This window comes from Artemia franciscana, chromosome 20 (genome assembly GCF_032884065.1).
Source record: "Artemia franciscana chromosome 20, ASM3288406v1, whole genome shotgun sequence".
In the NCBI taxonomy this organism is placed as follows: Eukaryota; Metazoa; Arthropoda; class Branchiopoda; order Anostraca; family Artemiidae; genus Artemia; species Artemia franciscana.
This window is the reverse complement of record NC_088882.1, coordinates 16,050,727-16,077,017: the sequence shown is the minus strand read 5'-3', so window position 1 is coordinate 16,077,017 and position 26,291 is coordinate 16,050,727. Positions and strand designations below refer to the sequence as shown.

The following is a 26,291-nucleotide window of genomic DNA, read 5'->3' as shown; positions in this document are numbered from 1 at the left end:
CAAAGTTTTGCCGCAATATTTTGCTTCTTCTTTTTTTTGAAATGATCAATGTCCCTCGTATAAGACTATTTCTATTCGTTTTAGAACTCATCTTACGTTTTCTTTCGTTTGAATAAAATTTAGTTTATTCTATCAACTTCTATTTGTTTCTAATTTTACATCCTCAGCCAATCCTCATACATACATCATTTTTCGCGAAAAAATAATTCCAAAACTTTACATTTTTCTTAGACATTCTTATACATAGAGTCACCACAAAAAAAGTTCTTTTGGCTTGCCTATTTTTATCTAAACAATTTTTTTTAGATTTTCGGTTACTCTTAAAATGGGTATAGATGTTACCTCCACCCTAGGAAATTCACCAATGGAGCATTCTCGCTGGATTTCCCTTGGGTAATTCTGGATGTTCATTAGAAGGGAAATTGAAAGTTTTAATCACCCTTTTAAGTCAAGGGCAATACTATAGTGATGCCTGAAGGAGTTGTAAGTATTTAATGCATTAAAATTTACTTATTTAAATCTCAGAGGTACTTCATTTGGAAGGGGTGGTTGCATAAACTTGCCTGCGGGGCAAGAACTGTAAGTTATGCAAGTTGCCTGTTGTTAAGACATAGTGAAAAGGGATTAGAGGGAATTAAGCCACCCCAACGCTGTTTTTTTCCAAACGCATGCGATCAGAATTTGGATACAGCCCTTTTGTTCAAAAAAGTCCTCAGATTGAGTACCATGCATCCGGGTTTGACAACCCCCCTCCAGCCTGCGGGGCAAGGACTGTAAGTTATGCAAGTTTCCCGTTGTTAAGACGTAGCTCCCTAAGGGATGATAGCCCACCTTATGACCCAGGAACATACAAGGTTGCTATGGAAAGGGTGGTCACACAAAAATCCGGAGGGAACTCAAAGGATTGGAAATCCGAAGTTCGAGTGCCCGTTTTAATAGACGAAAGTAATTGGGGGAACCATCCCTCGTTGTCCATCATTTCTCCAAAGACATTCAATGAAAATTATCGGATAGCCATTTTATTTAGCATAGTTGAAAGATCCATCGATTACGTCTTTTAGGATAATACCCTTCAGGGCAAGGGTTGCTAGTTATGTCCCAGGAGCATAAAAGGTTTTTATAAAAAGGGTGACCGCGTAAACTTCGCAGGAGGCTCATTGGACTGGAAATCAGAAGTTACAGTGCCCTTTTTAATAGTCGAAATTTGATTGGAAGGCAACCAGACTAACGCACCCATTATCACATCCAATCAAACTTTTATTTTTCATTAAAAAAAAACAATGTCAATAAAAAAAACGAGCAGAAATTAATTCGATGAACAGTTTTCCAAAAACAAATTTTTCCAAGAAAATTAAGGAGCTCCATTAGAACAAAAAATGAGTAGAAATAAACTCAAATAACTTCCAAGCGGAAAACTACGACAAATAACCATCAATAAGTAACTGAAACCAAAAATCACTGGCAGCCTAATAGTGCTGCCTAAGTAAAGAGCGGTGTGGGCTAAATGTGTTCTTTATTATTTTTTTTTTGTTTTCGTTAGACCATAATATTTATTTTTAAAAAAAACACCCCCCTAAAAGTCATACAATCTTAACGAAAATCACACCATCAGATTCAGCGTATCAAAGAACTTTGTCGTAGACGTTTCAAGCCTCTATCTATAAAAAAGTGGAATTTCGTATTTTTTGCCAGAAGACAAATCACGGATGCGTGTTTATTTGTTTTTTTTTTTTTCCCCCAGGGGTGATTATATTGATTCAGTGGTCCTAGAATGTCACGAAAGGGCTCGTTCTAACAGAAATTAAAAGTTCTAGTGCCCTTTTTAAGTGACCACAAAATTTGGAGGGCACCTAGGCCCCCTCCCACGCTCATTTTTCTTCAAAAACACCGGATCAAAATTCTGAGGTAGCCATTTTATTCACCATAGCCAAAAAACCTAACAACTATGTCTTTGAAGACGACTTGCTCCCCCGCAGTCCCTGTGGGGGGGGGCTGCAAATTACAAACTTTGACCTGTGTTTATATATAATAAAGGTTACTGAGAAATGTACAGACGTTTTCAGGGGGATTTTTTTGGTTTGGGGGGAGGGAGTTGACGGGGGGTGGGGTCATGTGGGAGGACTTTTCCATGAGGGAAGAGGCTTTCAATGGAGGGGGCGCAGGATTTTGTAGCATTATTTAAAAAAAAAACGATGAAAAAATAAATATGAAAAGTTTTTTCTACTGAAAGTGAGAAGCAGCATTAAAACTTAAAACGAACAGAAATTATTACGCATATGAGGGGTTTACCTCCTCGTAATACCTCGCTCTTTACGCTAAAGTATTCTAGTAATTTCAACTATTTTCAACTATTAGTAATTTCAACTATCGACGAGGAATGAGCCCCCTCATATACGCAATAAAAACATACGAATATAGAAGTTCGCTGCGTAATTTGATTCGTAAGTTACGTATATTTTTTACTTATGAAACGTTCGTAAAAAATAATAAGTTATAGTTGCCTTTTTAAGTTATTAAAAAATTGGAGGGCAACTAGGCCTTCTACCTCGCTCCTTTTTTCTCAAAATCTTCCGATTAAAACTATGAAAAAGTCATTAAGCCCAAAAAAATTAATATATAAATTTCGTTTTAATTATTTATGTGCGAAGAGCCGAGATCAAAACATGCATTAATTCAAAAACGTCCAGAAATTAAACAAAAAAAAAATTAAATGAAAGTAAGGAGCGACATAAAAACTTAAAACAAACAGAAATTACTTTGCATATGAAAGGGGCTTCTCCTTCTCAACGCCCTACTCTTTACGCTAAAGTTTTTTACTGTTTAAAAAGGTAGAGTTAAGAGAAAGAGTCAAACTTTAGCGTAAAGAGTGGGGCGCTGAGGAGGAAAAGCCCCTTTAGTATACGGAGTAATTTCCGTTCGTTTTAACTTTTAATCTCGCTCCTTACTTTTAAAAAAATTGGTTTTTTTTTGTTTAATCATACCAAGTGGTCATCTTTGTTTTACAAGGCTATTACTAAGCCTTGTTAAGGCTTAAGGCTATTTTTTAGCCTTATTGACTAAAAAAAACTTTTTCTCCATAATAAGTTTTCCATTAAACCCTAATTTCAACTTCAACTTTTTCTTTATTCAACTCAAAAAAAAATACACAAAACAATATTATGCCCCAACAGAGAGCAGAGCTCGTAAGGTTAGGACAGTGCAAAAATATGAGAAAAAACATCAACATCTCATCGTAATAATGATTTCAAAATATAATAAGGTAAAAGACAAACAAAATAGAAAAAAAACTCATAAAAGATAGGTAAATAAATAAATATCGGGCAGGAGGGACGTGGGAGGCCATCCCAGACACAGAGACACAAAAACAAACACACAAATAAGAAGATCAAATAATTTAATTTTTCATCATCAATGGTGAATAATCAAAATTTTAGCAAACAATCTTTAATATTTGCTTTGTTTAATTTAGCTGAGATTTTTGCTGAGATTTTTGGGATGGAACCTAACGAACTAGTATTTAAACGAACTAGACGAACCAGTATTTAATTTTTAATACATCTTTTACGAATATACACAAGTTGTATATTAATCCACATTTCCTATTCTTCAAATTACTAAGTGATGCCATGAAGTTAGGCCACATGCTAAATGGTTTGACTTAGACAAATAGTTGCAAAGAATGCATGGCCCCAAAAGATGGTTCTCGACCAATTTTTTTGACGATATAAATTTTAACTCACTTGCTATGATGGTCTGAAATGCAAAGGCACAAAATTATGCAGAAAATATTCAATATCATACTTTTTTATAAAATGTAAACAGTTTTTTATTTATTCTTTTTATGGATGGGTGGTTTTTATAACTTACTATTTTTGTATCAATATTTTTATATCATTTTAATTTCGATAGATTCATTAGAACTTTAACCCTCACCAGATTTGAGTAAAACTTAAAACCATTTCCACTACCTACCTCTGACACATAATTGTCGATGTTTCCTTTAAATTGCTTTTATTTCTTTGTCTCTGAGTTTATCGAATCAACCTATTATGTGCCCCCCCGCTAAAAAAAAATAATGTATCCGCCCTTGCCTTATGTTAAAGATAAACATGACCTTTTAGTCTTAAATTATCCCGCCTACTTAAATAAAATACTAATTTCGTAGGATTTATTAGATTAATAGGGATTATTAAATTGGTAAATTATTACTATTAGAAATAAAAACTTATTTATTATAAATTTATTATTATTTTTATAGTTTTTTTCTATAAAAACCTATTATTTACAAGATCATTCTCAAAAATCTCGGCGAAAGATGAAAGTGTAATATCGTGATCACAATGAAAGTGATCATTCCATGCATAATCTCGGCGAAAGATGAAAGTGTAATGGCGTCTAAGTCACAGAGGGACGGATTGATTCAAGTTCATAAGACATTTAACGTTAAAAAAACTTGATAGAAATAAAAATGGAACGACCCCATACCTTCTGAATAAGATGAAGCAGCACCAAAAGAGCCACCCGAAGTAGAAACTATTGATTAAAGGTTTTGATAAATTTTGTTATCCCATATTTTCAATATTTTCGTATCCCATTTCATAGCCGTTAGTTTGAGTTGAAGTTGGGCTCTTGCCAATTCATCTTTTACTTTCTCCATCTCTTTAGACAGATAAAACAAAGCCTTGATACCATAAACAGCACACATTTCACCTAATTTCTGCCGCTGACATTCATACTGTCGTTCAGCATTGCGACTTTCTAAAAGGTGATAAGCCATAACATATTCGCTATTGATGGTGGTAAAATCTGTTTTTAAGTTTTCATTCTCTTCATCCAGACTAGCTAGCTCTTCTTTGAACGCTGTGATGAGAGCTTTAAACGCTAATAACTCTTGGTTTAAAGAGACTATCTCCAGTGATTTTGAAGATGCTATTTTATCCCCTATTGGGCCAAAATCTTGACCTTCATTATGCTTTTCGTAGGACAGGTAATTAACTTATGCATCCAGTTTCTCTTTTATGTTTTTAAGCTCCTCTTTTAGCTTTGCCTGTTTAATTTAAACTGAGCTATTTATTCTTTCTGCTTTCGTTGTTCTTTTGATGAATTTCTTAATATGCCTGATTTTTTTTTTCGTCTTTCGATCTGTGATACCTTTGAAAAAATGTTCGAAAACTTTGTCCATTGTTGTCAACTCCTTTTCTTTTCGTAGTTTTTCTAACTTTCCCCTTTTATTATGTATTGTACTTCAGTCGGCCCCTTTTTTTGTCTCCTGAAACAAAACCATAAGTCATACAAGAGATGCGCTAAGATAAAAATAAATTCAACGTAATTGTACTAATGTATCAAGAATGACTTATTTATTCCTTGGCCCTCTTTCGAGCAATGTTAAAGGCTAAAAACATAACTAGAACAGTTTTTTTATACCTCGCGCGAGAAGGTAACCACTCCTTAAAATAATTAAATAAAAAAAACTAATTTTTTTAGCTGAAAGTAAGGAGCGACATTAAAACTTAAAACGAACAGAAATTACTCCGTATATGAAATGGGTTGTCCCCTCCGCAATCCCTCGCTCTTTACGCTAAAGCTTTTAATTGTTTTAAAAAGTATAAGTGTGGCAAAGAGTCAAACTTATTTCATATACGGAGTAATTTCTGTTCGTTTTAAGTTTTAATGTCGCTCCTTACTTTCAGTTAAAAAAAAACTAGTTTTTTTATGTAATTTCTGAACGTTTTTGAATTAATTCATGTTCGATTTTGGCTCTCCACACATAAATTATTAAAATGAAATTTGCATATTAATTCCTTTTTTGGCTAAATGGCTTTCTCTTAGTTTTGATCACACGATTTTGAGAAATAAGGGATGGGGAAGGAGGCCTAGTTGCCATGCAATTTTTCGGTTACAAAAAAAGGCAACTATAAATTTTAATTTTTAACGAATTTTTTATTAGTAAAAAATATACGTAACTTAAGAAAAAACTTACGTAACAAACTTTTATATTCTTTAATTTTTATTTTGTATATGAGTGGGTTTGTACCTTCGGTAATACCTCGTTCTTTACACTAAATCGTAAGTTTTGTCCCAATTCTTTAAGAATGACCCCTGAATCAGAAAGGCCGTAGAATAAATAGTTGAAATTACTAAAAATACTTTTGCATAAAGAGCAAGGTATTTATCTCCTCCTAAATACCTCGCTCTTTATGCTAAAGTATTTTTAGAACCCCTCATATGCGTAATAATCTCTGTTCGATTTAAGTTTCAATGCTACTTCTTCCTTTCATTTGAAAAAACTTTTCATGTTTATTTTTCATTGTTTTCTTATAGTAATGCTAGAAAATCCTGCGCCCTTTTCATTGAATTTTTCTTCCCCCATGACAGATTCCTCCAAGAGAAGATCCTCCAACATAGCCCCCTCTCCTCAGCCCCACCCCCAAACAAAATAAAATCCCCCTGAAAACGTCTTTACACTTCCCAATAACCATTACTATATGTAAACACTGGTCAAAGTTTGTAACTTGCAGCCCCTCCCCCAGGGATTGTGGGGGAGTAATTCATCCCCAAAGACATAGTTGTTATGGTTTTTGACTATGTTGAACAAAATGGCTATCTCAGAATATTGATTCATTGACTTTTGGAAAAAAATGAGCGTGGGAGGGGGCCTAGATGCCCTCCATTTTTTTTGGTCACTTAAAAAGGGCACTAGAACTTTTCATTTCCGTTAGAATGAGACCTCTTGCGACATTTTAGGACCACTTGGTCGATACGATGACCCCTGGGAAAAAGAAAAAAAACAAAACAAAAAAACAAACAAATAAACACGCACTCGTGATTTGTCTTCTGGCAAAAAATACAAAATTCCACATTTTTGTAGATAGGAGATTGAAACTTCTACAGTAGGGTTCTCTGATACGCTGAATCTGATATTGTCATTTTCGTTAAGATTCTACTACTTTTAGGTGGTGTTTCCCCCTATTTTCTTAAACGATGCAAATTTTCTCAGGCTCGTAACTTTTGATGGGTAAGACTAAACTTGATGAAACTTACATATTTAAAATCAACATTGAAATGCGATTCTTTTTATGTAGCTATTAATATCAAAAATCCATTTTTTAGAGTTTTGGTTACTATTGAGCCGGGTCGCTCCTTACTACAATTAAATAAAAAAAAACTAATTTTTTTAAGCTGAAAGTAAGGAGCGACATTAAAACTTAAAACGAACAGAAATTACTCCGTATATGAAATGAGTTGTCCCCTCCACAATCCCTCGCTCTTTACGCTAAAGCTTTTAATTGTTTTAAAAAGTAGAATTGTGGCAAAGAGTCAAACTTTAGCGTAAAGAGCGAGGGATTGTGGAGGGGACAACTCATTTCATATACGGAGTAATTTCTGTTCGTTTTAAGTTTTAATGTCGCTCCTTACTTTCAGCTAAAAAAATTAGTTTTTTTTTTATTTAATTTCTGAACGTTTTTGAATTAATGCATGTTTGGTTTTGGCTCTCCGCACATAAAGCATTAAAATGAAATTTGTATATTAATTCATCTTTTGGCTAAATGGCTTTCTCTTAGTTTTGATCAGACGATTTTGAGAAATGAGGGGTGGAGAAGGAGGCCTAGTTGCCCTCCAATTTTTCGGTTACTTAAAAAGGCAACTAGAACTTTTAATTTTTAATGAACGTTTTTATTAGTAAAAAATATACGTAACTTAAGAATTAACTTACATAACAAACTTTCATAACCTTATATTTTTATTATGTATACGAGGGGGTTTGTACCCTCGTTAATACCTCGCTCTTTACACTAAATCTTAAGTTTTGTCCCAATTCTTTAAGAATGACCCCTGAATCAGAAAGGCCGTAGAATAAATAGTTGAAATTACTAAAAATACTTTAGCATAAAGAGCAAGGTATTTATCTCCTCCTAAATACCTCGCTCTTTATGCTAAAGTATTTTTAGAACCCCTCATATGCGTAATAATCTCTGTTCGTTTTAAGTTTCAATGCTACTTCTTCCTTTCATTTGAAAAAACGTTTTCATGTTTATTTTTCATTGTTTTCTTATAGTAATGCTAGAGAATCCTGCGCCCTTGTCATTGAATTTTTCTTCCCCCATGACAGATTCCTCCAAGGAAAGATCCTCCAACATAGCCCCACCCCCAAACAAAATAAAATCCCCCTAAAAACGTCTGTACACTTCCCAATAACCATTACTATATGTAAACACTGGTCAAAGTTTGTAACTTGCAGCCCCTCCCCCAGGGACTGTGGGGGAGTAAGTCATCCCCAAAGACATAGTTATTATGGTTTTCGACTATGTTGAACAAAATGGCTATCTCAAAATTTTGATCCGTTGACTTTGGGAAAAAAATGAGCGTGGGAGGGGGCCTAGATGCCCTCCAATTTTTTTGGTAACTTAAAAAGGGCACTAGAACTTTTCATTTCCGTTAGAATGAGCCCTCTTGCGACATTCTAGGACCACTTGGTCGATACGATGACCCCTGGGGAAAAGAAAAAAAAAAAAAAACAAAAAAAAAACAAACAAATAAACACGCACCCGTGATTTGTCTTCTGGCAAAAAATACAAAATTCCACATTTTTGTAGGTAGGAGCTTGAAACTTCTACAGTAGGGTTCTCTGATACGTTGAATCTCATGGTGTCATTTTCGTTAAGATCCTACCACTTTTAGGGGGTGTTTCCCCCTATTTTCCTAAATAAGGCAAATTTTCTCAGGCTCGTAACTTTTGATGGGTAAGACTAAACTTGATGAAACTTATATATTTAAAATCAGCATTAAAATGCAATTCTTTTGATGTAGCTATTGATATCAAAGTTCAATTTTTTAGAGTTTTGGTTACTATTGAGCCGGGTCGCTCCTTACTACAGTTCGTTACCACGAACTGTTTGATTCGTTACCACGAACTGTTTGATAAGCGTATTAGTCACATTAAGTCACCTTAGAGTTACATTTAGGTTTTGAACTTCTAATATATAGAATCACCATGAAAAAAAAATTCAACTGATTATGGTTATTAAAACCCACATTTTTAGATCTTTTGGTTACTTTTAAATGAATTGTTCACTACTTACAAGTTGTTTCCAGACTGTTTGACAGGCTTAATGACAAAGTTCTTATGCAAAGTTTTCAAGATGCATTTCTGATGTGTGAAAATAAAACAATTCCCCGAATAGCTTTTCGGTTTTTCTCAAGATCAATGCAAAACCAAAGGTAACGAGATGTGGGGGGAATGAACTACATATTTCAAACTACATATATATTTGGAATGAACTACATATTTTGTAGCTTGTAGAATGCTGCCAAAAAATTTTGCCTCAAAGAATGGTTGAACGATTTTACTCCAAAAACATTATAAACACAGCAAGCATTAATGTTAAAAAAAAAGTCTTCAAATTACTTTACTGTCACGGAAGGAATTTTGTCATGAAAATGAAGCCTAATTTACCCGCATTATTTGAAATGACTAATCAAAAATTAAATAAAAAAAAAGTTTTTTGGACGAATAGAAATTATTTTGTATGAAAATGAGTTTATTCCTCCTCATTGTCTTATTCTCTTCCCTAAAGTTTGACCTTTTGTCCCAGTTTTTCAATAGTGACACCTACATACAGTGAAGTTTAATTTAAACAAAAACCTTTTCTAAAAGTGTTTAAAAACTTTAGCATGAAGAGAATTTATTCTTCTTTTTTTATGAAAATACTAAAAGGCATTTTCCGACAAAAATAGCCCAAAAAGGTATTTCATAAAATTCATGGAGGGCAAACACCGCCCCACGCTCATTTGAAGCCCCTGAACTAAACTCCCACCCGTGTACATGATCCACAATAGTAAACGATTCCACAAATCCAAACCAATGTTGAGTGTCACACAATATGTTTAACCTTAATAATAGATGAAGACGAATGTACATATTTCAAAGAGTTATGTATTTTTTCTAGTATAAATAATGTAAATAGAAATAAATATTTCTTATATATATGCATAATATAACAACAATTTCTAAACAATGTATGTTCTTGTCAATAAGTAAATGTGTTCGTCAGTATTTGATTTTTGATCTGTCAATACTGCCCCAACCAAGGCACCAAGGAACCAGACTCCTGACTCCAGCTTATCGAACCTGTAATAATAAACATTAGTCACTTTATTCTTCAAAGTTGTCAATTTTTGGAGATTAAAAAAATGAATAATAATCTATAAATATAGAACGACTCAGCTAAATAGTAACCGAAACTCCTGAATAACAAATTGTTGATAACACTAGATGCAACGAAAGAAAAGAATTTTTAAGCTGTTTCCAAGTTCATAAAGCCTATTTGATTTAATGCTAACCATTAAAAGTTACGAACTTGAATGAAAATCCCACTAACATACCAAGCAAACATTTAATATATAGAGATGATATTTTAGTTGTGTTAGGTTAGGTATTTATGTAATACGTTCTGTGCGCCCCCTTCTTTGTTGTGATTTTCATATTTTTTCTTTTACTAAAGTATTTTATTTTCATCCTATTTTTTTTATATTTCATTAGCATTAATATGACTTCACTTCTCGTGTGTGTATCATATCAAACAGTTCGTGGTAACGAACTGTAGTAAGAATGTCGCAAGAGGGCTCATTCTAACGGAAATGAAAAGTTCTAGTGCCCTTTTTAAGTGACCAAAAAAATTGGAGGGCATCTAGGCCCCCTCCCACGCTCATTTTTTTCCCAAAGTCAACGGATCAAAATTTTGAGATAGCCATTTTGTTTGGCATAGTCGAAAATCTTAATAACTATGTTTTTGGGGATGACTTACTCCCCCACAGTCCCTGGGGGAGGGGTTGCAAGTTACAAACTTCAACCAGTGTTTACATATAATAATGGTTATTGGGAAGTGTACAGACGTTTTCAGGGGGATTTTTTTTGTTTTGGGGGTAGGGTTGAGGGAGGGGGCTACGTGGGAGGATCTTTCCTTAGAGAAATATGCCATGGGGAAAAAAAATTCAATGAAAAGGGCGCAGGATTTTCTAGCATTACTATAAAAAAAAAAAAACAATGAAAAAATAAACATGAAAACGTTTTTTCAAATGAAAGTAAGGAATAGCATTGAAATTTAAAACAAACAGAGATTATTACGCATATGAAGGGTTTTAAAAATACTTTAGCATAAAGAGCGAGGTATTTAGGAGGAGATAAATACCTCGCTCTGTATGCTAAAATATTCTTAGTGATTTCAACTATTTATTCTACGGCCTATTTGATTCAGGGGTCATTCTTAAAGAATTGGAACAAAACTTACGATTTAGTGTAAAGAGCGAAGTATTAACGAGGGTACAAACCCCCTCGTACACATAATAAAAATATAAGAATATAAAAGTTTGTTACGTAAGTTAATTCTTAAGTTACGTATATTTTTTACTAATAAAAACGTTCGTTGAATATTAAAAGTTCTAGTAGCCTTTTTAAGTAACCGAAAAATTGGAGGGCAGCTAGGCCTCCTTCCCCACCCCTTATTTCTCAAAATCGTCTGATCAAAACTAAGAGAAAGCCATTTAGCCAAAAAAAAATTAATATACTAATTTCATTTCAATAATTTATGTGCGGAGAGCCAAAATCAAACATGCATTAATTCAAAAACGTTCAGAAATTAAATAAAAAAAACTAGTTTTTTTAACTGAAAGTAAGGAGCGACATTAAAACTTAAAACGAACAGAAATTACTCCGTATATGAAATGGGTTGTCCCCTCCGCAGTCCCACGCTCTTTACGCTAAAGTTTTTAGTTGTTTTAAAAAGTAGAATTGTGGCAAAGAGTCAAACTTTAGCGTAAAGAGCGAGGGACTGCGGAGGGGACAACCCATTTCATATACGGAGTAATTTCTGTTCGTTTTAAGTTTTAAGGTCGCTCCTTACTTTCAGTTAAAAAAACTAGTTTTTTTTATTTAATAGTACACAGGAACCCGCTGAATTGCAAGAAAAATTGCTCTCTGCATTTTCAAGAACTGGTCCAATGGTATGTTTATTTTAACCGACGAATAATAAAGGACCTCGATGAAAAAAGGAACACTTTGGAAAATTTTATTTGTTTCAAATAAAAACCGCATATGAAGTTTGAGTCAAGCTCTATATGCTTTTAACTCTATTGGCTCAAAGATGATCCTTTTCTCACGCATTCCATTAGTTTTTATTTTAGCAATATATTTGATTTACACTTACTTAATGATATCGTTTACATTCATTATAGAATTAACTATTTGATCAGGATGGAAGGAATAATTAGTCAAACCTAATAAAAATCATCATGGGTAAAAATCAACACAAAAGCATGAATTATGCGATAAGGAATAGATCAAACAGTTCGGAGTAGCGAACAGTAAGCAAGGAGTAACAAGGCTGAATAGTAACCAAAACTCTAAAATTGGAAATTATGTACCAATAGATTTGGCTAAATAATTGGCTCAAAAAATTTGCTGGACTTTCAAGAAATAATACACATTAAAAGTTAAAGATTTCTTTTTATCAAAATTACAATATCAGATTCAGCTATCAGAGAACTGTACTGCAGTTATGTTTCAAGCTTCTATTAACTGTTAAATTTTGTATTTGTTGCCAGGACAAAGGTCACTGATCAGTGTTCATTTGTTTGTTTTTCTCAAGAGTAATCGTATAGAACCGATGGTGATTGAACATGAGGAGAGTCCTCTTTCAAACGGACATGAAAAGTTCTTCTGTCCTCTTGTGAACCAAAAGATTATAGAGTGCAACTAACCCCCTCCAGCGTCATTTTCCCCCAAAATTGTCCGATTAAAATTTCGACACTAATATTTTGTTCAACATAGTTAAAAGATCCAATAGCCATACTTAGGGGTAACATGACCACTCAGTTCCTGGGGAGAGGGGTGGAAGCTCTGATTTTTTTTTGTACACGTACAGTATAGTATTTGTTATTGGGAAGTATAAAGATATTTTTCATACTAAAATTTAAAAAAAATAAGTACTAAAAAACTTCCACGCAAGAGAGAAGCATTGAGGAGAGGCTAACCTCCCTAAAGTGCAGAATAATCTCTGTTCGTCTTAAGATTTAATTCTGCTCCCTAATTTCAATCGAAAGAAAAACTTATTTTTTCAAATTCAGTTTCAACTTAGTTATATTCAACTACATAAACAAATTTTTTAATGGGGGAATAAGTATTCATTTAATAAATCGAGGGAATAAGCTTTGACACTAATAATTTCTATATAAATTAATTTAAATACATGAATAAAATAAATCTTTTACCTTCTGAAGAAGATGAAGAAGTGCCAAAAAAGCCAATTTCGGTAGAAACTATTGATTCCTGTCTTGCCAATGATTCTTCTGAATGGATGTTTTGATGATTTTTGTTGTCCCATATTTCTGCTATGTCCATATCCCATTTCAGAGTCATTAGTTTGAGATTATGTCTGGTTTTTGTCAGATCCTCTTTCATTTTCTCCATCTCTTCAGACAGATCACGCAAAGCCTTTATACCATAATCAGCACACATCTCACCTAATTTCCGCCGCTCATATTCATATTGAAGTTCAAAATTGCGCCTTTCTAAAAGGTGATGGGCCCAACCATATTTTTTATTAATGGTTTTAAGGTCTGATTTTAATAATTTATTCTGTTCGTCCAGTCTGACTAACTCTTCTTTGAACACTATACTAAGAGCTTTAAACGCTGATAACTCTTGGTTTAAAGTGACGATCTCCGGTGATTTTGAAAATGGTATTTTACTCCCTTTTAGGTCCAGTTTCTCCTTTAGGTCTTCAAGCTCTTCTTTAAGGTCTGACCGGTTTAATTTAAGCTGAGCTATTTCCACTTTCAGCTTCTGTTGCTTTGCTGATGAATTTCTTAATGTATCTGATAATTTCCTTTTTTCACTTTTCAGTTTTTGATACCTTTGGAATAATTTTCGAAAACTGTGTTCAGTTTTGTCAACTCCTCTTCTTTTCTTTCTGTCAATTTTTTCACTTTCCTCTTTTATTATGTTGTGGATTTTTGTCGGTCCATTCTCTGTCTCCTGAAACAAAAAAAAATATGTATACAAGTGATACCCTTAAATAGAAAAATAAACATTCAAAATAGTGTTATTAATGCAACAAGATTGAATTATTTATCCCTTGCCTCTCCTTCAAGCAAAGTTAAAGGCTAATAATATAGCTAAATAGTTTTTTTTTATACCTGGTGTGAGAGGGTGCACACTCTTCAAATGATCAATATCCCTCGTAAAAGACTATTTCTATTCGTTTTTGTTCTATCAATTTCTATTTGTTTTTAATGTTACACCCTCAGCCAATCCTCGTGCGTACATCATCACTTTTCGCGAAAAAATAACTCCAAAACTTTACATTTTCCTTAGACATTCTGATACATAGAGTCACCACAAAAAAGTTCTTTTGATTTGCTTATTTTTATCTAAACATATATTTTAGATTTTTGGTTACTCTTAAAATGGGTATAGGCGTTACCTCCACCCTGGGAAATTCACCAATGGAATATTTGCGCTAGATTTCCCTTGGGTAATTCTGGATGCTCATTAGAAGGGAAATTAAAAGTATGATGTCATGAAGGAGTTGTAAGTATTTAATGCATTAAAATTAATTTATTTAAATCTCAGAGGCACTTCATTTGGAAGGGGTGGTTGCATAAACTTGCCTGCAGGGCATGAACTGTAAGTTTTTCAAGTTGCCTGTTGTTAAGATATAGTGAAAAGTGATTAGAGGGTAATAAGCCACCCCCAACGCTGTTTTTTTTTTCAAACGCAGGCAATCAGAATTTTGATACAGTCCTTCTTTTCAAAAAAGGGCATCATATTGAGTACCATGCATCCGAGTTTGACAACCCCTCTCCAGCCTGCGGGGCAAGGACTGTAAGTTATGCAAGTTGCCTGTTGTTAAGACATAGCTCCCTAAGGGATGATAGCCCCGCTTATGACCCAGTGGCATATAAGGTTGCTATGGAAAGGGTGTTCACATAAAATTCGGAGGGAACTCAAAGGATTGGACATTCGAAGTTCTAGTGCCCTTTTTAACAGTCGGAAGTAATTGGAGGGCATTGCCCATCATTTCTCCAAAGACCTTCAATCAAAATTATCGGATAGCAATTTTATTTAGCATAGTTGAAAGATCCATCGATTACATCTTTTAGGATAATGCCCCTCAGCCCTCAGGGCAAGGGTTGGTAGTTATGTCCCAGGAGCAAAAAGGTTCTTATAAAATGGATGACCATGTAAACTTCTGAGGAGGCTCATTGGACTGGAAATCAGAAGTTACAGTGCCCTTTTTAATAGTCGAAGTTTGATTGGAAGGCAACCAGCCTCCCACGCCCATCATCACATCCAATCAAACTTTTATTTTTCATTTAAAAAAAACTATACCAATAAAGAAACCGAGCAGAAATTAATTCGATGAGCAGTTTTCCAAAAAGTTCCAAGAAAAGTAGAAAGCTCCATTGGAACAAAAAATGAGCAGAATTAAACTCAAATTAACTTCCAAGCGTAAAACTACGACAAATAACAATCAATAAGTAACTGAAACTAAAAATGAAGCGAAATCATTGGCAGCATAATAGTGTTGCCCAAGTGAAGAGCGGTGTGGGCATAATGTGTTCTTTACTATTATTTTTTGCTTTCGTTAGACCACAATATTTATTTTTAGAAGCAGTTGTCGTGGAGGATTCAAAAGAGGCAAAATTCAATTCGAAATTTAAAGGTCTAGTACCCTTTCGAAAAGTTATAAATGATTTTAGCACAATCAGCCCCCCTTCCCTCCAGTACCCCAAACACATCTAATCAAAATTTTATGATAGCCATATTATCCGTTTTTCTTAAGAAATGCAAATGTCAATTGTTTATCAAATCCTTAACCAATTTTGGATCTACAAACCTTGAAAAAAAATTAATTTTATATAATACAATTATAAAATAGGGATATAATGAAAAATATCCTTCACTTGATATAACAGGATAAATTTTTTTTGTTTTTTTAAAGATAATAGTTCAGTTTGTTATTTATTATTTAAAACAAAGGCACAAGTCATTTATTAGTCATTTATAAAATCTATAAAGTCATTTATAGTACAAGCATACAAGAAAATAAGATAACGTTTAAAAACTAGTAATCATGTTTATAAAAACCCACTGAAATCAGTCTGCGTAAAGGGTAATTAAAAATTCATACAAACGTTTTCTTTTCTACACAAAATAAAAATAAATTTTCTTTTCTAAGCTGTTTCAAGCTACGAGGAAAAATTTAATTTGATAACAGGCTAATCATCCGTTTGGAATTGAATTGTAAATTTGTAAGGATCTCTTGTCTTTTCCAAGCACAGTTCGTTTGTAATATTAATTATTGTGGCTGAGCACCATACAAGAGCAAGTTCTTCCTTCAGTTGAATTTACTTGTGACAAGAGTCAACATACGCATGATCAGAGGCGTACGTTAGCAGACAAGAGTGAGAGGCTCTTACATTTTTAGAACTTCCTTTTTTTGTATTTTGATAGAAAAAAAGAATATGGTACAATTACTTTTGTAAATTATGTCGTTTTAAAATTTTAAAATTAATTTTATTTTAAAATTCATTTTAAAATTAATAGAACCTCTCTTTAACTCCCCTTGCAGAATCATGAATTGCAGCAAGAGTTGTCATATACAAAAATGAAAACGCGTAAATATATATCAAATCAGGACGACTTGTGTTACACTTCCACAAATTAGGGGATGGAAGAGTTTCGATACCGATTTGTCGAAATCGCTTACCCACCTTACCCAGTGAAGGAGCAATAACAGTCAGCATTGTTGAGGCCTGAGGGGAAAATTGGCTTTGAGAGACGAATATATTTATCAAACATTTCGTGGTAACGAACTGTAGTAAGGAGCGACCCGGCTAAATAGTAACCAAAACTCAAAAGAATAAATTTCGATACCAATAGCTACATCAAAAGAATTGCATTTTAATGCTGATTTTAAATATATAAGTTTCATCAAATTTAGTCTTACCCATCAAAAGTTATGAGCCTGAGAAAATTTGCCTTATATTGAAAATAGGGGGAAACACCCCCTATAACACATAGAATCTTAACGAAAATCACACCATCAGATTCAGCTTATCAGAGAACCCTATTGTAGGAGTTTCAATTTCCTATCTACAAAAATGTATAATTTTGTATTTTTTGCCAGAAGGCAGATCACGGATACGTGTTTATTTGTTTGTTGTTTTTTTTCCCAGGGGTGATCGTATCGATCCAGTGGTCCTAGGATCTTACGAGAGGGCTCATTCTAACGGAAATGAAAAGTTCTAGTGCCCTTTTTAAATGACCAAAATAATTAGAGGGCACCTAGGCCCCCTCCCACGCTGATTATTTTCCTAATGTCAACGGATCAAAATTCTGAGATAGCCATTTTATTCAGCGTAGCCGAAAAACCTTATAACTATGTCTTTGGGGACGACTTACTCCCCCACAGTCCCCGTGCGAGGGGCTACAAGTTACAAACTTTGACCAGTGCTTACATATAGTAATGCTTATCGGGAAGTGTACGGATGTTTCAGGGGGTTTTTATGTTGGGGGGAGGCGTTGACAAGAGGGGGATATGTTGGTCGAACTTTCCATGGAGGAATTTGTCATAGGGGAAGAAAATTTCCATGAAGGGAGCTCAAGATTTTCTAGCATTATTTGAGAAACAAAAATATGAAAAAATAAATATGAAAAGTTTTTTCCAACTGGAAGTAAGGAGCAGCATTAAAACTTAAAACGAACAGAAATTATTACTCATATGAGGGGCTCACCTCCTCCTAATACCTTGCTCTTTACGCTAAAGTATTTTTAGTGATTTCAACTATTTATTCTACGGCTTTTGTGATTCAGGGGCCATTCTTAATGAATTGGGAAAAAATTTAATCTTTAGTGTAAAGAGTGAGGTACTGACGAGGGGGTGAACCCCTCACATATGTAATAAAAACATGAAACCAAAAAATCGCAGGGCAACTAGGCTTCCTCGACTGTTCGTTTTTATCTCAAAATCATTCTTCAAAAGCATGAGAAAGCCATTTAGCCAAAAAAAAAATAAACTCGCGAATTTCGTGTTAATTATTTTTGTGCGGAGAGCCAAAATCAAAACATGCATTGATTCAAAAACGTTCAGAAATTAATTTTAAAAAAACAAGTTTTTTTAGCTGAAAGTAAGGAGCGACATTAAAACTTAAAACGAACAGAAATTACTTCGTATATGAAAGGGGCTGCTTCCTCATCAACGGCCTGCTCTTTACGCTAAAGTTCTTTACTGTTTTAAAAAGCAGAGCAGAGAGAAAGAGTCAAACTTTAGCGTAAAGAGCAGGGCATTGATGAGGAAGCAGCCTCTTTCATATACGATGTAATTTCTGTTCGTTTTAATGTCACTCCTTAATTTCAGCTAAAAAAAAAAAATTTTTATTTAATATAATGTAAAACCGACAAGGAAATTTTTCTGACATTAACTTAGAGTTTAAAATCGAAAACTTACCAATAGGTCCCATTTCATGCTCTCCATTTCAGCAATAGAATTATTTTTTATTACTATGATATACCTGCACTACTAAATTATGACTGCTGAATTATGACAATTGTTACTTCTTTATATTGCATATAATTAATTATACATTCAAGACTGGTCTAATTATTAAGTACATAATGCATGCTTATATCTCAATTAATCCAATATCTGAAGAATCATTATGTAAATAAAAGATGACAAACTGGTATGACCTGAATAAGTAAGATGGTTATTTTGAAAATATTGTTATGAAAAGTTTTTGGATTTGTTATTTTGTTTGGCGTAAAAGTATACGCTTTTAACGTGAAATATTTAGGGTTTTCTGTCGTAGGATTTTGGCACCGGTCACCAGTGACTGGCTCCTGCTAAAACAGAAAAAAAAAATAAAGGAAAGACAACGACTCTTAGATTTCTCCAAAAGCTGAGGAAGAGAGGAAAAAAAAAATACTATGATATTAAATTGAGAACTTGATTAGAACTAATTATGTATTTACTTGAAGCCCCATTTTTCTAACTATTTTTCTTTTTTTAATCTAGGGGGGAGGGTGTTTGAAAACTTTGAGCCCACGGAGTCAAAATTTTTCATAACGGGTTTTTAGACGTCAAATAAGATTTTTACTTTAAACGAATGAAATTATCCGAAGTTTTTCCATTTGTCTTTCTTTTTGATAAGGTCTTTTAGAATTGTGCGTCGGATAAAATAACAATACAATTGCACCAATCCACAAAAATATAGGGGGAGGCGATTTTGATAATTTAGTGAATGCACAAAAGTGGCAATTTTCTAATTTTAGGGGGTCAGAAGTGAGTCCTTTTTTTACCATTTTTATAGTGAAAACAAAAAATCTAAACCTTGGGAGGCATTGGTACCCCCTGAAGTCATTGATTAAAAATGTTGCGTAAAGGATAGTCGTAAATCATTTTTTTTTCAAATAAAAGTCATCATAAATACCTAGATCTTTTCTTTTTTATCAAATATAGGTCATTTAGAATTGTGTTTAGGGTAAATGACCGCTAGATACCCCATAATAGGAACGGTATAAAAGGAACCGTTTTTTTCCGGGAACTACATAAAAGACTTTTAAATCTACCCCTCCAATAAGTACTCAATAGTTTTGGAAATGGTTCGATAGTCAAGAAAAAACCATTTTCAAAGGTCCATAGTTCTATTTAAAATCCATCCATAGTTCCTAATTCAAAGTGAGTTAATATAGGATGATTTTCCAGCTGGTGTCAGGAGCTATAAATAGTATTTCCTCCATTTCTATTTATATCTGTTTGTATTATTATATTTGAATTTCTATGCATATTTTAATGCCAAAACATCTTAACTCTCATTTAGCCTTCAGGTAAACACATTATTAGCTCTAGAGAAGGGGAGAGAGAATAAAGTTAGAAGTTGATATTTAGTCCCTCTTGGTTTCTTAGAATATTTTTGGTCTGTGTTGTTAACTAAGAATTGTGAAATCTAGCTAAGAAAAGCCAATTTCAGCCAATTAAACATCGTAAATCAGCTTTTCAAGTAATATGAGAAAAATGATTATTGTGCAATTACAAAAGAAATACTTGTCAGGGCAGTATCCATGATACGGTAGTCTTTATTGAAATACCTGAAAAAGTTTTTAAAAAGACACCCAAAGAACAGCATTGAAGTTGCACTTCTGATATTAATCAGCAAGCTTATAAAAAGTTTCTAAGAAAACTCCAGAATTAGATTAATGGTGATGGATAAAGCATCAGAAAATATTTTCTGCCCCTCCTTCTCAGCTTTTGTACATATTTAAGAATCTTTTTCTCTCTTCATTTTCATGAATTGACACCAGTGCAAGGTTTTTTCTTAAAATAGACATAAGCATACACTTCTACATACTATTAAATAAAAAAAACAAATTTTTTTAGCTGAAAGTAAGGAGCGACATTAAAACTTAAAACGAACAGAAATTACTCCGTATATGAAATTAGTTGTCCCCTCCGCAATCCCTCGCTCTTTGCGCTAAAGTTTTTAATTGTTTTAAAAAGTAGAATTGTGGCAAAGAGTCAAACTTTAGCGTAAAGAGCGGGGGATTGCGGAAGGGACAACCCATTTCATATACGGAGTAATTTCTGTTCGTTTTAAGTTTTAATGTCGCTCCCTACTTTAAGCTAAAAAAATTGGTTTTTTTTATTTAATTTCTGAACGTTTTTAAATTAATGCATGTTTGGTTTTGGCTCTCCGCGCATAAATTATTAAAATGAAATTTGTATATTAATTCTTTTTTTTGCTAAATGGCTTTCTCTTAGTTTTGATCAGACGATTGAATTTTTCTTCCCCCATGACAGATTCCTCCAAGGAGAGATCCTCCAACATAGCCCCCTCCCCTCAGCCACATCCCCAAATAAAATAAAACCCCCCTGAAAACGTCTGTACACTTCCCAATAACCATTACTATACGTAAGCCCTGGTCAAAGTTTGTAACTTGCAGCCCCTCCCCCAGGGATTGTGCAGGAGTAAGTCGTCCCCAAAAACATAGTTATTATGGTTTTCGACTATGTTGAACAAAATGGCTATCTCAAAATTTTTATTCTTTGACTTTGGGAAAAAATGAGCGTGGGAGGGGGCCTAGATGCCCTCCAATTTTTTCGGTCACTTAAAAAGGGCACTAGAACTTTTCATTTCTGCTATAATGAACCCTCTTGCGACATTCTAGGACCACTTGGTCAATACGATTACCCCTGCGAAAAACAAACAAAAAAAAGCAAAAAAAAAAACAAACAAACACGCACCCGTGATTTGTCTTCTGGCAAAAAATACAAAATTCCACATTTTTGTACATAGGAGCTTGAAACTTCTACAGTAGGGTTGTCTGATACGCTGAATCTGATGGTGTCAGTTTAGTTAAGATTCTATGACTTTTAGGGGGTGTTACCCCCTATTTTCTTAAATAAGGCAAATTTTCTCAGGCTCTTAACTTTCGATGGGTAAGACTAAACTTAATGAAACTTATATGTTTAAAATCAGTATAAAAATGCGATTCTTTTGATGCAGCTATTGATATCAAAATTCCATTGTTTAGAGGTTTGGTTACTATTGAGCCGGGTCGCTCCTTACTACAGTTTGTTACCACGAACTGTTTGATAGAGAAAAGGAAACATTTACTTTTTGTCAGGACCCCTGGCAAAACATTGTCATCAACTCACTTTGAAGGATGAACTATGTATACACCTTTCCCTAGAAATATGGACCTATGCAAATGGTTTTCCTTGACTCTGGAACTTTTTCTAGAAGTAGAGAAATACTTATTGGAGGGGTGGTCACAATTTTAAAGTATTCTTTTTGCTACTTGAAAAAGAAGAAAAATTAAGAAATGCCTAACTAAAGAACTCCCTTGATGTTGCAATTTATAAATCAATCAACTTGCTTTAAAGAAGTCTTTAAGGTCCACCGAAATAGAAAATAAAATATGGATCGATTATTATTAGATATTTTAGCGGTTGTTTATTCTACATTTAATTCAAAAGAATCCCAATGCAAGAAAAATGGAAAACTCCAGATAGTGATGTGGTGTTTAGAAAGAAAAACCTTCATCTATTCATAACTACCCTTTACACTTTTTAATCCATGAATTCAGGGGGCACCTACTGAGGGGCCATTTGGACCAATCTTGGGGTGGGCATGTACTCTATCTTGCCCCCCCCTCCCGAATCACTTCGTGTCGTGTAATCATCTAGAAAAATGGGCATTTGACAGAACTCAAGAATTTTATTATGTATCTAACCTACTTTCAAAGTTTACAATGATTAATAGCATATAGCATAATTACCCCAAGGGTCGTCAAGTAATTATGCTCTTTGGTTAATAGGCGTGCAGTAATTTCAAATCAATTGGACATAATGGATTATGTTGGACATAATTGATTATTATGCCTGGCAAAGGGCCCTTTGTGGTGGAAGCTTGGGCCCCCTGGAAAATCTGGGGTGGGAATTTGCCCACCCCTGCCCCCACCCCCAAATGGTGCCTCTGGGCACCTATTGCCTCCTAATATTTTGAAATTGATTTTACTTACACTGTAAAAATGGTAAAAATATAATAACCCCGCTTTAACAAGTAGATTTTTCATACTATCACTTTTATAGTACATAATTAAACTATCAACATTTCTCCTTCCCTGCATTTTTGCGGATTGGTGCAATTGCATATTTTTTTAAAAAGAAGAAAATTAAAAAAGAAGCTCCAGATACTCTTATTTAATTCACATATAAGCTGCTTGTGATTACACATAAGTAAACAAAAATAGTTGAAATAGGGTCAAAAAAGGATTTTGTTCAAAAAGGACGAAAAAATATGTAAAAAAAAAACAATTAAAATTGATTTGACATGCAATAACAAGAGAAATGAAGTTGAATATGAACTTAGTGGCATCTAATGAACTTCACGAATCCGAAATCGACAATAAGCCTGGACCATCTTTATGGCCTAAAACCAAAGCCTTTTATTAGGATCCCAAGGGAGAATGGCTTATTTTCTGAGATGTGGGAAATTGGCGAGGGAGATCAACACCTTATAAACCAAGCAAAGAAATTGATCTTAGTATCAAAATTCAAATTTTTAGAGTTTCGGTTACTATTTAGGCGGGTCTCTCCTTACTTACAATTCATTACCACGTACTGCTTGATAATTAAAACTAGTAAAGTAAATTCCTTTTTTCATTGAGGTATTTTAAAATTGTACCTAAGACAAAACAACCATGCATTTGCACCAGTTTATGAAAATGTAGGGAGGGGGATTTTTTCTGCAACTCAACGGGTATTTCTGTATTATACGGTATGCACTCGCTAAGCGAAAATGGGTTACTCCTAATTAAATATGCAAAAATTTGATGAAAATACAATTGAAGCAAAATTATAATAACAACAACAAAGAATTATGGAGGAGGGGATGCAAAGAACACATTACATCAAATACCTAACTTAAGACAACCAGAATACCATCTCTACATATTAAATATTTATGTAGTAAGTTAGGGGGATAGCATTAGCTATCCCACTAACATATGGGTTAACAATTCATCTATTGTTAAGATTAAACATATTGTGTGACTATATACACTAATTTGAAGTTTAATTCAGGGGCTTCAAATACAGGGCGGGGCAGTGTTTGTTCTACTTAGATTTTATGAAATACCTTTTCGGAGCGTTTTGATCAGATTTCGTCTTTTATTATGTTCATTGAAAAATAATGAAACAACAAAGAATAAATTGCTCACTTTTAGTTTTTTCGACTAAAAGTTAGGAGCAATATTAAAACTCAAAACAGACATCAACTATTCTATATATGAAGGTGATGTTCTCTGCTCAATAACTTACACTTTTAGATTTTTTATTTTATTTAGATTAAACATCTTCTGTGTTTCTGGATTCACTCTTCAGGACATGGGACAAAAGGTATTTTAATTTAAACAAAAAGCTTTTCTAAAAGTGTTTAACAGCTTTTAGCATGAAGAGAATTTATTCTTCTTTTTTTTTATGAAAATACTAAAAGGCTTTTTCCGAAGAAAATACCCCAAAAAAGTTATTTCATAAAATTTAAGGAGGGCAAACACCGCCCCACCCACCTTTGAAGCCCCTGAACTAAACTCCCACCCGTGTACATGATCCACATGTATAGTAAACGATTCCACAAATCCAAACCAGTGTCGAGTGTCACACAATATGTTTAACCTTAATAATAGATGAAGACGAATACACATATTTCAAATAGTTATGTATTTTTTCTAGTATAAATAATGTGAATAGAAATAAATTTTTCTTATATATATATGCATAATATAAGAACAATTTCTAAACAATGTATGTTCTTGTCAATAAGTAAATGTGTTCGTCAGTATTTGATTTGATCTGTCAATACTGCCCCAACCAAGGCACCAAGGAACCAGACTCCTGACTCCAGCTTATCGAACCTGTAATAATAAACATTAGTCACTTTATTCTTCAAAGTTATTAATTTTTGGAGATTAAAAAAATTGATAATAATCTATAAATATAGAACGACTCTTCTAAATAGTAACCAAAACTCCTGAATAACAAATTGTTGATAACACTAGATGCAACGAAAGAAAAGAATTTTTAAGCTGTTTCCAAGTTCATAAAGCCTATTTGATTTAATGCTAACCATTAAAAGTTACGAGCTTGAATGAAAATCCCACTAACATACCAGGTAAACATTTAATATATAGAGATGATATTTATGTAATGCTTTCTGTGTGCCCCCTTCTTTGTTGTAATTTTCATATTTTTTTTATTAAAGTATTTTATTTTCATCCTATTTTTTTTATAATTCATTAGCATTAATATAACTTCACTTCTCGTGTGTGTACCATATAATACACAGGAACCCGCTGAATTGCAAGAAAAAAATCCCCCTCCCTGCATTTTCAAGAACTGGTCCAATGGAATGTTTATTTTAACCGACGAATATTAAAGGACCTCAATGAAAAAAGGAACACTTTGGAAAATTTTATTTGTTTCAAATAAAAACCACATATGAAGTTTGAGTCAAGGTCTATATGCTTTTGACTCTATTGGCTCAAAGATGAACCTTTTCTTACACATTTCATTAATTTTTATTTTAGCAATATATTTGATTTACACTTACTTAATGATATCGTTTACATTCATTATAGACTTAACTATTTGATCAGGATGGAAGGAATAATTAGTCAAACCTAATAAAAATCATCACGGGTAAAAATCAACACAAAGACATGAACTATGCGATAAGGAATAGATCAAACAGTTCGGAGTAGCGAACAGTAAGCAAGGAGTAACAAGGCTGAATAGTAACCAAAACTCTAAAATTGGAAATAATGTACCAATAGATTTGGCTAAATAATCGGCTCAAAAAATTTGCTGGACTTTCAAGAAATAATACACTTTAAAAGTTAAGGATTTATTTTTATCAAAATCACAATATCAGATTCAGCTATCAGAAAACTGTACTGCAGTTATGTTTCAAGCTTCTATTAACTGTTAAATTTTGTAGTTGTTGCCAGGACAAAGGTCACTGATCAGTTTGCATTTGTTTGTTTTTCTCGAGAGTAATCGTATAGAACCGATGGTGATTGAACATGAGGAGAGTCCTCTTTCAAACGGACATGAAAAGTCCTTCTGCCCTCTTGTGAACAAAAAGATTATAGAGTGCAACTACCCCCCTCCAGCGTCATTTTCCCCCAAAATCGTCCGATTAAAATTTCGACACTAATATTTTGTTCAACATAGTTAAAAGATCCAATAGCCATACTTAGGGGTAACATGACCACTCAGTTCCTAGGGAGAGGGGTGGAAGCTCTGATTTTTTTTTTATTGCTTACGTACAGTATAGTACTTGTTATTGGGAAGTATAACGATATTTTTCATACTAAAATTTAAAAAAAATAAGTACTAAAAAACTTCCAAGCAAGAGAGAAGTATTGAGGAGACGCTAACCTCCCTAAACTGCAGAATAATCTCTGTTTATCTTAAGATTTAATTCTGCTCCCTAATTTCAATCGAAAGAAAAACTTATTTTTTCAAATTCAGTTACAACTTAGTTATATTCAACTACATAAGCAAATTTTTTAATGGGGGAATAAGCATTAATTTAAACAAATCGGGGGAATAAGCTTTGACACTAATAATTTCTATATAAATTAATTTAAATACATGAATAAAATAAATCTTTTACCTTCTGAAGAAGTGCCAAAAAAGCCACTTTCTGTAGAAACTACTGATTCCTGT

At 33.5% G+C, this 26,291-nt stretch overlaps 1 protein-coding gene across 2 annotated transcripts; it reads right to left on the bottom strand.

Moving 5' to 3' along the window:
- Positions 1 to 9,993: 9,993 nt before the first annotated feature.
- On the bottom strand, positions 9,994 to 18,588 carry LOC136039803 (uncharacterized). 2 transcript variants are annotated; one of them, XM_065723701.1, is made up of 3 exons: positions 18,510 to 18,588; positions 13,245 to 14,032; positions 9,994 to 10,129 (listed from the first exon to the last, which is right to left on the bottom strand). In XM_065723701.1, the coding sequence occupies exons 1-3, from the start codon at positions 18,534 to 18,536 to the stop codon at positions 10,009 to 10,011; spliced, it is 936 nt and encodes a 311-aa protein (XP_065579773.1). In that variant the 5' UTR covers positions 18,537 to 18,588; the 3' UTR covers positions 9,994 to 10,008. The 2 variants fall into 2 exon arrangements, with proteins under 2 accessions (XP_065579773.1, XP_065579774.1); XM_065723702.1 differs by having other exon boundaries at positions 13,267 to 14,032.
- Between the last annotated feature and the right edge of the window lie 7,703 nt (positions 18,589 to 26,291).